Source organism: Mirounga leonina, unplaced genomic scaffold (assembly GCF_011800145.1).
Source record: "Mirounga leonina isolate KUSES-001 unplaced genomic scaffold, KU_Mleo_1.0 Mir_101595, whole genome shotgun sequence".
NCBI lineage: Eukaryota > Metazoa > Chordata > Mammalia > Carnivora > Phocidae > Mirounga > Mirounga leonina.
The window spans coordinates 10258323-10272737 of NW_023270158.1; the positions used below are offsets into that span (position 1 = coordinate 10258323).

The 14415-nt window shown below is 39.5% G+C and overlaps 1 protein-coding gene across 3 annotated transcripts in view; it reads left to right on the forward strand.

Annotated features, from left to right (window-relative positions):
- Positions 1 to 14415, forward strand: part of POLA1 (DNA polymerase alpha 1, catalytic subunit) — a 296908-nt gene that overhangs the window by 123372 nt on the left and 159121 nt on the right. For all 3 annotated transcript variants that reach the window (XM_035001019.1, XM_035001027.1, XM_035001036.1), the window contains exons 31-32: positions 5639 to 5770; positions 10714 to 10888. In XM_035001019.1, the coding sequence (XP_034856910.1) occupies positions 5639 to 5770; positions 10714 to 10888 (307 nt within the window). The remainder of the gene's footprint in view (positions 1 to 5638; positions 5771 to 10713; positions 10889 to 14415) is intronic.

Sequence of the window (14415 nt, forward strand, 5' to 3'; positions counted from 1 at the left end):
TACAATATATTTTATGTTGAAATCTGTTTTTATTTGACATAAACAGATTGTTTCACATTTCTATATTATCTTAAAAATGATCGTGTTAATCTTATATTTCACTGATACATTAAAATTTCTGTTTGATTATTTACATTATTTTGGATACTGGAAATAACTGTATTGAACATCTTTCTATCTTAATCTTTTTGCTTTTGGATGAATTCTTTTTTTTTTTTTTTAAGATTTTATTTATTCATAAGAGACAGAGAGAGGCAGAGGGAGAAGCAGGTTCCCCGCTGAGCAGGGAGCCCGATGTGGGACTCGATCCCAGGACCCCGGGATCATGACCTGAGCCGAAGGCAGACGCTTGACGACTGAGCCACCCAGGCGCCCTGGATGAATTATTTTCTTAGTTTAGGTTCCTTGAAGTGAATTACTTGAGTCAAAAGATGCGAATATCTGGATGGCTCTTGCCAAATTGCTTTGTAAAAGGGTGATACCCATTGATAACAAAATGTGTGTGCCAGGTTCACCACAGATTTGCTTGTATTGGTGATAGTTCATTGGTGATCTTTAAATAAAATAGTGCTATCATAATGTGAAACAGTGCCTCACCATTACATTTAATTTACATTTCTTTGTTTTTTAGAGAAGATGAATATTTTCTATGCATATCCTTAGGATTAGTATTTACTCTTAAGTGAGTCATTTATTTCCTACACCTTAACCATGATGTCTTTAATGTCACAAAAAAAGACATTTCTACATGGAAGTACAAAAAAATAGAAGCAAATATTGTTAGAGGCCATGTGTTTTGGCACTAGCTCTTCACTTGAAGCGATGCAGTGTTTATCCATTGGCGTGGCATCACCTGTGACATCTCAAAAGCAATTTCCCTTCAGATTTTGTTTGGTCTGTCTCAGAAATGTGCATGAGTAGGAGTTATGACTTCAGTCTTCCTTTGATCAGTTTTTGCATCGGTTGTACAGATTGTATCCCTGACACGATCTGCCTTCTTAGAAATGTGGACCCTCTATCCCAAGGGGTTCCAGTCAGGAGTTTGGAAGGCTGAATCCAAACATGACCACATTATTGGCAGAAGAACACTGCGCCCACACTGTCATCTTATAGGAATGATGACACAGTATGACTAGTACGCAAAGAAACTGGAGTCCCGGACGCACTGGTAGTCTCCGAGTGCTCGTGAACAGTCTGCAATCTTGTTATTCTGAGGTTTTTACTATTGAAATTGTTAAACTTATATATAAACGTAGAAAATGGTATTATGAATCCCCGTGTATCCATCATTCAGCTTCACTAATTACCAATTTATAGTGACATCATTATTCAAAACAATAATAGTAATACTTAATGTGATTAGGGCTGTGCCTTCATTCTCTGTGGCAGAGCTAAAATTGTGACTTATTGTCTTTCTCTTCTCCATTTCCCTTGACATAGTAGCTGGCAAATAACAGTTGTTCAGTGAATATTAAAAGAATTCACTTGATTTCCTACTCTTCCATTCATCAATGTGTGTGCACAGTGCTACATTCTGGGATATAAAATTGAATAAGCAAAGCATGGTCCATGTTTACAAGATGGAAATGGTCTTTCAAAGATATTTCCTGTCCCATATTTTTATACTTTTTTTTTAAATGAAGAAAACGGATTTCTGCAGTGTTGACAGACGTGCAGTGAATTCTGATGAAAGGACTATCTATATCATAGTTATTCCTAAGTCTGTTTACAGCAAGTTATTTATGTTAAAGGTGATGTGTCTTGATCAACATCTGTCTGAATACTTACAATGTTTAAAACTTGTGAGCCATTCAGTTTTTACATTTCATCACTTTCAAAGGAGAGTGGAATGGAAGAGTCTATGTCACTGGTTGTGGATGGTCTTATGACAGAATATCTGTATATCTGTAGTTACAGATATTTTTGTGATCTTGGGAGGGTTTGAAAATAGGAGGCTAGCCTAGGGTGGAGGGGTAAAGTGGTGAGATTTGCCTTTCTAGAGATTTTAACCCTTGTTGTTAAAACTGAAAAACATCATGTGTGATTTTCTGAATTACCGCAATCTTAGCCTAGATATTTTTCATAAAGTAACACAAAATACTTCACAGCTGATTTGTATAGCCCTGGTTAACTTGAGCCTTAACCGCCAGGAAGCATTTTTTTTTTTTAAATCAAGCCTTCTAAAACTAGCTTGTAAGATCCCCAAATAGCCCCAATCTAATAACTGGAAAGTATGTCACATGAAATTCAGAATTTCTTAATATTGCTCTAAAGTATAGTCAATTGAAGAAGATAATGGTTTTTTTAAGTAGAGTTCTATTGATTAAGATTTCTATGCAGTATTACCCGTTCAAGTCAATCAAGACTCTGCATAATGCAGGTTAGAGGAGATTCAGATACTTGGAGCATTTCCTAGGCACTCTCCTGCACTTGAGTGTATGATTTAGAAAGTGGACACGACATGGGTATGTGCAGCCATGTTGGAAGACCTGCTTTATTCTCCAGCATTTCTCACATTTCCTGGTCGCAGGACACTTGCACACTCTTAAAATAATTGAGGACTGTAAGAGCTTTTGTTTATGTGGCCTGTGTTAATATTTACTGTTAGAAATTAAAACAAACTTTTAAAGCATTTATGTACTTGTTTAAAAATAGCAATAAACCCAGTATGTGATTATAAAAATAACGTTTTTCCTTGAAAAGTAGCTATATATTTCAAAACAAAGAAAAATTAGCCAGAGGAGTGACATCATTTTAAAATTTTGCAAATCTCTGTAATGTCTAGTTTGGTAGAAGACATCTGGCTTCTCATATCTGCTTGAGTGTCCAGTCTGTCGTGATGTGTGGTTTGGGTTGAAGTATAGGAAGAAAATCCATTTTCACACAGATTCATAGTTGGAAAAAGAAATATTTCAGGACTTTCTCTGGATATTTGTATATTTTCTTCTTTGATTCTACACCAGTATTATCTAAGTGGCATTTTCATAAAGATTATTGTAATGTGGGGCGCCTGGGTGGCTCAGTTGGTTAAGCGACTGCCTTTGGCTCAGGTGATGATCCTTGAGTCCCTGGATCGAGTCCCGCATCGGGCTCCCTGCTCGGCAGGGAGTCTGCTTCTCCCTCTGACCCTCCCCCCTCTCATGTGCTCTCTCTCATTCTCTCTCAAATAAATAAATAAAATCTTAAAAAAAAAAAAAGATTATTGTAATGTGGAAATCTAAAACCTTATCAGTGAACTTTTCATATTCTCACATGAAAATCTGTTGGTCTGTGTTGTACTTGAATTAGATATTTTACTGATGCATGATATTATGCTTTGGTCATTTGTGAAATGGTAGTCTCCTGGGTTTTACAGATCTTCCAAATATTGATGCATTTCATTATCAAAAATCACATTTTAAAATATTCCTACCTGTATCATCAGAAATGTCTTTAAGTATTGAGAAACTGTCAAGCTCACATAAATGCGAACAAGTTTTCCAAAATTCTAATTTGTGCTTGAAAGGTTGAATTTTATCGTAGGCAAGACATACTGCCGGTTGTTATTTTTTTTTTTTTTTAAGATTTTATTTATTTATCTGACAGAGAGAGAGACAGGAGAGAGGGACCACAAGTAGGAGGAGTGGGAGAGGGAGAAGCAGGCTTCCCGTCGAGCAGGGAGCCCGATGTGGGGCTCGATCCCAGGACTCTGGGATCATGACCCGAGCCGAAGGCAGCCGCTTAACCGACTGAGCCACCTAGGCGCCCCTGCCGGTTGTTATTCTTGAAGTTGCAGGCTCACTCCATTCTTTTTTGAGAAATTGTCTGCCAGAGACCCATGTTTGAATAGCAGTAGCTGGCCTGTCATCCTTGCAAGGAAGAATTTTGTTCTATGAACAAGGCAGCTAGTTTAGCTTGCAACTCTGAAGAGTTGCACAAGTGCTTTTCCTCAAGCAACCTTCATTCTTCAGTATACAGTAGACATGCCTTGTGCGTACTTCTTATTTTGTCACATAAAATACTAGCCTTCTGTTCAGGGTCAGGAGCTTAAAAAAACTAGTAACGTTTGCTCTTCCATGAAGGGCATTCTTTAATGAAAGTGGCATGTGTGTGTGTGTGAGAGAGAGAGACTCTTGAGTGTGTGGTGGTGAAGAATACAAGTGGTAGCACAGTTCAGTGTGGCTGCCCTGATTCGTGTTTATGAGGCATCAGAACCTTTACCTACCATTGCTTCTGCATCACCAGTGCAAACAGTATTGTTAGTACGATAATGTTGACCTCTCGACTCCCTGAAAGGCTATCTGGAACCCCCAGTGGTCTGCAGACCATGTTGAGGTGGTCTAGTCATGGGGCACCCTGTCCCCAGCCCTTCTTCCTCTTGTCTTTTTTTTTTTTTAAATGCTTCTTGTTTTCTTTTTTTTTTTTAAGATTTTATTTATTTATTTATTTATTTATAGCAGAGAGAGACACCGCGAGAGAAGGAACACAAGCAGGGAGAGTGGGAGAGGGAGAAGCAGGCTTCCCGCGGAGCAGGGAGCCTGATGTGGGGCTCCATCCCAGGACCCTGGGACCACGACCCGAGCCGAAGGCAGATGCTTTAACAACTGAGCCACCCACGCACCCCTCCTCTTGTCTTTTGAAACCCACCACAGAGCTCGATATCTCCCTCCTACCCTTTGTGCATACTGAATTCCATTCTGATGGACTGTATTTTGTGGTACCTCTTGCTTTTAACTTTTGCTTTTATCTCTGCCCAGAATGTTCTTGCTCCTGTCACCTTTTCTTAAAATCCTCTTTTTCTTCACATGCCAGCTCAAATTTTTTTCTCCTATGATTTCTGCTCTCAGATGGAAGTGATCTTTGCCTCTCTAAACTCTCTCCCTCATACTGTTCACATCTCCCTTATGGCACATGTGGCTTATTTTAGAGATTTTATTCGCAGATTGAGGAATCATCTACTAATAGCAGATGACTTAGGACTAATGACTGTCTTACTCATCTCACAGTACTTTACAGTGCTTGAACTTAGTGAATTATTGCAGAGTGAGCGAAATAATTTTGCAAACATTTGTTTGCTACTGTACGCCAAGAATTGTTTTGAGCACTGAATGCAGCGGCAAGCAAGGCTTACATGTTCCTGCTCTCATGGGGCTTACTTTCTCTTAGAAACACATTCTTTCTGCCTTTGTAGAGCTTAAATTGACAGTGTGAATAAATCCACCGATTTCTGGTATCTTTGAGATTTATTTAAGCTAGAGGAGCCTTCGAGAAACAGATCATTAAGTCAGAGTAGCCGATCTCCATCAGTCTTTACTAACCACTTAATTCAGTGAGGGAATTGCAGACATTAAGAGAAACTAAAGGCTTGGTAGAAAACTGAATTTGTAGTCTTAATTTTTTTATATGCAAGTATTACGTGCCATGGCCCATAAACTTCTATTTCTTTTTTGCCAGAGTTGCATCTGGTTATATTAGTTAGTAAGTGAAGGAGGGAGGAGCCTTAAGGATGGAATGTCTAAAGACTGCGGCACTGTTTTCTACATACAGCTTCTGTTCTTTTTATGTTTATGTGGCAGATAGGATTCTAGGAAAGATGTGTTTAGTGTATATCTGTGTGAGAAGAGATTTAAAGTTTGGGGCTTTTTGTTTCCTCTTTTAGGCATTGACAAAGGATCCCCAGGATTACCCTGATAAAAAAAGCCTACCTCATGTACATGTTGCCCTCTGGATGAATTCTCAAGGGGGCAGAAAGGTGAAAGCTGGAGATACCGTGTCATATGTCATCTGTCAGGTAAAACTGAAGCTATTAATAAGACTCCTGGACCCCATAACCCAAAGTAAAACTCAGATCACCACAGTGTCTTATTTAATGGTCTTCCAAATAATTGATGGTATGAAGAGATGGCTTAGTTTGGTTGTTTTTATAACATTTGAAGCATTAGAGCTATGGCATATTTTATTAAAATTTTCAAAAAATATTTAAGACCAGTGTCCTGGTTCACTGAAATTGTTTTGGTGAGACAGGTGCATAACAGTAGGTGCTGTTTCGACCCTAAATTAACTTCAGTGAAACTGTATATAGGTTTGGTCATATGTCCAGCAGCAGTCCATCATCATTCCTTTTGCCACAGATTCTATTATGAATACTTGGAATAAGAGAGTAAATACATTTTTCCCTAGCTTATGTTCAAAGAGTTACTTGAAAAGAATATGAAGTGCTTGATAATATGGAGAAGGGTGTGAGACCCCAAAAACATACCTTAGGAGGAAAACACAAATGATCTCACCAGTTTGTTTGTTGTATTTTGAGTGGAGGGGGCCTAAAACCCACCTCCTTGCCTTCTTCCTCTTCCATGTGGCATCTCTGAGGAACCTCTACCCTTTTTGGAACATAGGTTTAAACCACTAACCAGTTTCTTTGGAGAGTAGTGTGCCTCTGACAGGGATGAGGAGAGAGGGGTGGGACACAAGAGCAGTTTTTTTCTTTGAAAGCACTTAACTCCAGTTGGAACAAAGGAGAGGTCTCATCTCTTCCTTTTGGAAAAAAGAAAAAAAGTCACAGCCTCTTTCCAAATTCTTTAAAATTACTGTGGTGTGGTATACTTACCAAAAGGCATAATATGTCTGTTATAAGACTTTAATTAATTGTTGCATTTTGTTATTACAGTAAAAAAATTAGATAAGCCTTAAATTTCATTGCATTATGATTGATCTTTGTCAAACTACAATCAGTGTGTTTTTAAATCATAGAGTCTTTTAGAATTTAGAAATTATCTGCTAATATCTGCTCGGTACTGTGGATGATGTACATAACAAATGATTTAAGTACATGGACAGGAATCAGCACTTGACTCTGTCTCCCTCCTAGGGTTACCCTTGATTAAGAACTGTTACAGAAAGCCAATTCCTGCAGGAAAATATTTCCATAAATGTCTGACTCGCTCAAGCCCTTAATGTGCTTTGCATATTGCCTCTGACAAGTCTCATCTCAAAAAAACAATTTTCATATTATGCAAATAAAGATTTTGGTAAATAGGCTAGTTTTTTTTCACTTATGACTTCACATACATGGAAAAGCTCTTAGACTATTAATGACAGGAGCAGATGGCTATATAGCTTTGAAAAATTACATAGGTTCCATGAAATAACATCTAATAATGAAATCCAGTCACAGTTATGTTTTGGCTAAATCTGGAATGGAGATGTATGGTAGTATGATCGATAGATTTAAAAGTCAAGGTTATGTTCGTTGATGTCTAGATATGATTGATGTCTAGATATGATTTCTTTTTCCCAGGTCTTATTGAGCTAGAGAAGCTCAAAAATGCTGATGCTGATATAGTATAATAAATCAAATTTTATGTATTTTAAATATTTTCCCCATCCACTGGTGCTGGGCCTTAACTTTCTTGCTTATTAAAACTACAGTTCATGTTTCTTTTTGTTTATGCTTCTCATTGTATCCCAAGAAAAGCTGTAGGACTTTAATTTGCCTCTGTTCCCTAGCAGTGGGTTAGGCCCACTCTGAGCATGTTTGTGAGCCACAAAGCTCCCTACCTCTTTTGCTTTTAAGCACTCAAATTATTCTGTTTCTTAACAAAACCATATTTTTAGAATATCTTTTTGAAAATGTATGATGATATACTTGAAAGAGAACTATACTGCTCTAAGCAAAGGTGCCCTCCACGAATAGTATGTCTCCTAGACAGGTTCTGTTTTGTTTGAAATTTATATTTAGACTGTGGTACTCTACTGATAGTTTACTCTGACTATAAATTCAGATGAGTTCAGAGAGTAATGTTTTTGGTGTCGGATTTATATTGTAGTTTGTCGCCTTGTAAAACCTATGTGAATTATTTGCTGAGATCTTAAGTCAAGTTCCACTTGTTGGTTAAGTTTTAAATCCTCAATTATTTAACTTTCATTAGACATAATTTCCATAAGGCATGCCTTTAACATAATTGTTTTAAGGGGCCCACTTGTCACCCATTTAAATAACTTTTTTCCCTTAGTTTCCTACTAAAGATGACGACATAGTTTTGAATGAATTGACTGTACCTGGTTGTCTCTGTGAAGTATGTACTTTGTGAAGTTCACGAATTACTACATAGACATTTCAAGGAAGGCCAACATTGCTTCCCTTTTTTTTTTTTTTTTTTAGAATAGTATTTCTTTAATTGAAATATAGTTGATACGCAGTGTTACATTAGTTTCAGGTTTACAATATAGTGATTTGACAAGTCTATTCGATATGCTGTGCACACTACAAGTGTAGCTATAATCTGTCACCATACAAAGCTATGACAATACCATTGGCTATCTTTCCTATGCTGTACAACTAAAAACTTTATTTTTTTGTTTTTGATTTTTTTTATTATGTTAATCACCATACATTACGACTGTTGAATCACAGATCTGTACCTCTGAAACAAATAATACATTATATGTTAAAAAAAAAGAAAAAAAGAAGAAGATAGCAGGAAGAAATCGGAGGGGGAGACCAACATTGCTTCTTAATCTGGTTTTAAAGGTGTATGCCACGCGTTATTGCGTATACCATGGGATCTTGCTAAGTTTTAGAATTAGGTCTGTGAGGGATATATCTTATGTCACGGCCTGAATGTTTTCCCAACACAACACAGCAAAACCTGTCTTACCAATTCTTTTGAATTTAGTCATGTTTGGATTCAGATTTTTTAAATACAGTAAGAAATATGTTTGGGTCAGTGTTAAAACTGGTGCTTCATATGGTTATTTAAAATAAAAACTTTCTTAACTGAGGATATGCTTAGAAATTTTCAACTGCTTTTTTAAAAAATTTGACTTACTGTGAGAACATCTTCTAATGATATATTGGAAAGTAACTCACATGCCTTTAAAGAAAAATTGCCTGTAGAAATTTGATTTTTTTTAAAGGTTTTATTTATTTATTTGAGAGAGAGTGAGTGAGCAAGCACGAGTTAGAGGGAGGGGCAGAGGGAGAGAGAAGACTCCCTGCTGAGCAGGGAGCCCGACAGGGGGCTCGATCCCAGGACCCTGAGATCATGACTTGAGCCAAAGGCAGACGCTTAACTGAGTGAGCCACCCAGGCACCCCTGTATAAATTTGATTTTTATTCACCATTAAAAAGTGGCAAACTTAACATTGCTATATAATCTTTATTTTTTTAAGGGGGGGTCAGAGAGAATCTCAAGTAGGCTGTACACCTAGCGCAGAGCCCAATGCAGGGCTCGATCTCCTGACCCTGAGATCATGACTTGAGTTGAAATCAAGATTCGAATGCTCAACTGACTGAGCCACCCAGGTGCCCCTCAGTATTGCTGTAATCTTAAGGACAGACCAGTTTTTTTTAAAAAAAAATACAATTCTGTAAATTGATCAGGTTTCAGGTGTTAGTTAATTAAGTCAGTCTGAGTATAGTTGTAGCGCGTAAAGATGCTGCCCAGGAATGTTTCACACTCTTTGTCATTGGCTCTCATCTTACTCTTATCTAATAATTCAGACTTCACAAAGGGCAACAATTAAAGGTGATGAATTCTGCCTAATTTCTTTTACAGTGTTGTGAACTCCTGGAAAAAAAAAATTATTTGGCAAGTCTTTTAATCCAAGGTTTGCTTTCTGAGTATTTCCTTATATCCTAGACTATGTAGAACCTAGTTGATAAACATTCCAGTTTGTTTCCATCAAGAGCATTGCCAGAGAAAGAGGCCCCTGCCTCCAGTCCGAAGACAGTGGTGTGCAAGTAGCCTCAGCTTTGTGCTGGACGCTGACTTGAGAAGGAGCTGATTGTAGCAGGAATGAAAGAATAGGGTTCATGTTGTCTATTTTGCAGAGCAGCTTAGCACTGTGAATAGTTAAAATTGACTAGTCTGAATATTAAATTCTGTTGTTGTAGAAAAGAGGAGTGGAGTGAGTTGTCAGATGTTGGTCCAGTAGTGTGATGACTTTTTTTGATTCACAGATGATGGTGACCTCACCCACAGGGCTGTATATGGACCACTTACATAGAATTACACAATTTTTATTTTTATTAAGAGGAAACCTTTGAAAAGATACTCTCCGACCCATCTTTCTTTTCTTGAGGAGAGCCATGTTAACAGTGCAAAATGGCATGCCCTTCATTCCAGTGCCAAATATTTTGCTTCTAGAGCATTGCTACTCCACCAGGATAGCTCATTAATTTTACTCCTGTCTATTATATCTTGTATATAAGTTACTACTGTGTGGATTTCGTACCCCTTTCTTTTCTCCTTGCTCAATTGCTTCTTGATACATAAAGCTCTCATAGAAAATATAACCCTGGGGGCCTTAAAGATGAGATTATGACTAGAGCTTTTGCATGGATTGTATTAACAATAAAAGGACCACACATGTTTTTTCTTATCACTCCTAAAAGGCCTTTCTGACTAGACTAATAGTTTAGCAAGTCTTCTCAGTGTGCTTCTATGATATGGCAGGTGGAATTATTTAATCTAGTCATGCCATCTTGTTGGTTTCCTGTTTCAACAAAAAATAGAACACAACACATCCTGGATTTACATTCTTGGACAGTGGGTGACATGTTTTCCTTGATCTTCCTACTCTTACATATGAAATGTTCACCAGTGGGTCAAAAGGACTTCTTGGTGTTTGGAATTGAATATATAAAGTTTGAATTATTGTCCCGCTTTTTGGCCAACCATGTATGTGTGACTGAATTTCCTACAACCTTACCTATATCGTGTCCTTTTGTAGGATGGGTCAAACCTCACTGCGAGTCAGAGGGCCTATGCACCTGAGCAGCTACAGAAACAGGACAATTTAACCATTGATACCCAGTACTACCTGGCTCAGCAGATCCACCCAGTCGTGGCTCGGATCTGTGAGCCAATAGATGGAATTGATGCTGTTCTCATTGCAACATGGTTAGGTAAGTGTCCCCGGCTCACATAGCCTCTTACCTGGCTTTAGCAGTACCCGTAGTCCTCCCTCACCTGTTGTGAGCCTTGTTTATAGGTATGGTATGTGTCGAGCACTTCTTTGTGTATAGTTGGGCATTTATTTTTGTGGTTGGTTGGTTAATGTCTATCTCCCTTCATAGACTATGGACCTCATATGCTTGCTACCTGTATAGCCACATGCCTGCTCCGTAGTAGGCACTCAGTCAGTAAATGCCAAGGGAAGAGAGGGAAGACAGGAAAAGGAATGAAGAGATTTTAGGCACACTGACAGTGTCTGAGCTTACACTGTTGTAGCTTTAATTGGTGAACTTCCATTAATAAGGAGATTGATGGTATTGTGATGGTTGGTTTATCTTGTCGCTTGTCTCTAAATGTATTTTTGTATAAAGTGAGAATACACAGCTTTTTTAACATTAAAAAGTTTAATTTTTAGTATTCATTTCCCTGTGAGTGTCCTACTCTCACTTTAAATTCTTTGAAAACTAGGCATGCTGTTACCTTCCAGGAATTAGCTGATGCCTAATTTCTCATCATCCCAGGAGGTGCTGGTCAACCCTGAAACCTCAGCATTTTTTGACTTTTTGCTGTGGCACCAGATTGTTGCCTCATGCTTAGAAGTGTATTTCGTTACTTGCTCTGATTTCATTTCTAGATGACCAGCATGTAAAGAGTTACATTGATTTAAGATGGTTACTCTAGCTCATTGTATGCAAAGATGAATATTTTTTATTTTTTTTATTTTTATTTTTTAAAGATTTTATTTATTTATTTGACAAAGAGAGACACAGCGAGAGAGGGAACACAAGCAGGGGGAGTGGGAGAGGGAGAAGCAGGCTCCCCGCAGAGCAGGGAGCCCGATGCGGGACTCGATCCCAGGACCCTGGGATCATGACCTGAGCTGAAGGCAGTTGCTTAACCAACTGAGCCACCCAGGCGCCCAAGATGAATATTTTTTAGAATACTGCCTGATAAAGTCCTTAGATGGTGCCTCACGATCTATAAGTAAGTCCAGATGCCACTGACATCTCACAGTCTTTAACTCTGGCAGTTGTAGACTCTAACTTTGGAGCTCCAACCTGTATTTCTAAGAGCCTTCTTTCTTAATTGGTGTACTTAGGGATCCCCTAAATAAGGCATTGCTCATTCTGTCCCTGCTTCGTGGAAAATTCTCCCCCTCTTCTCATTGAAATGTCTGGCTTTGACATCATAGGGACTTGGGCTTACATGCTAGTTCTGCTCTTCACAAGCTCTTTGGCTTTTGCAAGCCTCTAAACCTTGATCTAAGCCTTGGTTTCTGGAATCGTAAACTGCAGTTGCTCTGAGGGGCCAGTAGAATGATGCACATGCGATGCTCTGCACAGGCCTGGAGCAGAGAGAGTACTCAGTGTGCATTGTTAGTAGCCACATCCCACTCTCTTGCCAGGCTTCTGCATACATGTGTCCACACTCCTCCGGTCTATAAGATTTGTACATAGTTTTGTCAAAAAGAATGAAATCTTGCCATGTGCAATGACAGGGATGGAGCTAGAGTGTATTATGCTAAGCGAAATAAGTCAGAGAAAGCTAAATACCATACGATTCTATTCATATGTGGAATTTAAGAAACAAAACAGATGAACATATGGGAAGGGGAAGAAAAGAGAGGGAAGCAAACCATAAGAGACTCGTAGTGATAGAGAACTGAGGGTTCATGGAGGGAGGGAGGTGGGGGCTGGGCTAAATGGGTGATGGATATTAAGGAGGACACTTGTTGTGATGAGCCCTAGGTGTTGTATGTAAGTGATAAATCACTGAATTCTACTCCTGAAGCCAATATTACACTATATGTTAACTAACTAGAATTTGAATAAAAATTTGAAAAGGAAAAAAAAGATTTGTACATAGTGCTCACCATGCGTGTGTGGACTGGGATTGGACAGATGAATGAGTTAAGTGACACGTTTGTCATCCTGCCCTGGTGAGTATTTTTCTGGGCTCCTGCCCGCCAGCCCTGACTCCACTCCCCCCACCATTGTCTGCTCTGGAAGTGGAAACTCATTTTTGACATTTGCCTAAACAAAACATAGTGTGGAAGATAAAATCTGCTACCCAAATCGTCATACAATGTGTTCTCATAGTTGAGTTGTATTTGATGATGTTTATACAGCTTCAGCTGGGAGAAGAGGAGTGTAAGTGCTCAGTAGTTTTTAGCTTCCTTCTTTTTTCTCGCCCCTGCCTTGAGGGCTTGCTCTGTCGGATACTGTAATAAGTACTTTGCATATGTTATCTAATTTAATCTTTGCACCAACCTCATAAGGGTCTGTTGTATTCGCTCCATTTTACAGGGAAGGAAGCCGAGGCTTAGAGAGGTAACTAACTTGGTCTTGTCGCATAGCTCATTCGTGGCTGGCTGTGGACGGATGGGGACCCAGCTCTCTGTGACTCCACATCTTGTGCTCCTCACCACTGTGCTGCACACTCTACTGTCTTGTTCTTAGCTCAGAGAGCCTGTAACAGTGGTCCCCAAGCAGCTTGGTGTGGATGTGAAGTCGCAGGAGCTTCATTTTCCTTACGCTCCCTTTTCTTCCCACTGCACCCGCTGCACCCCCCAGGCCAGTAGCCGCCACCCCCCACCCCCCAACATAAGCACCAAAAACCCCAGAGTGGAACCATTTCTTTAAAGAGTAGATCTCCCAGTTTTTCTGTTTGTATCACCAAGAACCTGGCCTAGAGGCTAAGTGCTACCCTTTACTTCCTTGGTTGTAAATTTCCCAGTGATCCAGCGCTGAGTGGGAGTAGACGGAAGAACCTCATGAGGGACATGTAAAAGGTAAGAGCAGAGCCTTGTGTTTCTGCCAAAGAGCTGTTGAGTGAAGGGTGCTGGAGCCTGCCCAGGGGTTGCCTGATGCCTGCTTGGGTATCTCAGCACTGGTCCCACAGGGGACCACACTGATTCTGTTGGTTCTGGAGTCATATGTAAGATAACTATAAATTAAACAGTGGGCAGATTTTGACTTGGTTAAAGACGAACTTTATCCTAACTGCAGCTGCCTTGTGAATCCAGTTTTCGCAAATGATTTTCAAAGCTGGTAGCCTTGTGAGGCCCATCTTCAGAGGGTTCATGTTATTACTGACCAGTCTCAGTCCATAGCGGGAGCCCTCCATGCTTGTGCACGGTCCCACCCAGTCCCCGTCTGTCCTCCCTCTCCCCCCCACCGCCACCGACCTGCAAGCCCTTGGTGCCAGGTAGCCAGTCAGAGCTCCTGGAAGGATCTGTGTCCTCAGCTCTTACGGAGTTGTGGCTACACCCCTTTTAATCTTTTTCTGATTTTTATCTTTTGCCACTTGACAGCAGTTCTTACTTGCCCTCTTCTCCCACTACACCTCCTGCCATCACTAGCAGTATCCACCTATCTACCTGCATTAGTGAGAAATCTTGTAGTCCTTTATCTTTCCCTCTTTAGGAGGGAGGAGGGGTCCACATTAGTGAATTGGAGAGCCATAGGAGGTCCACATT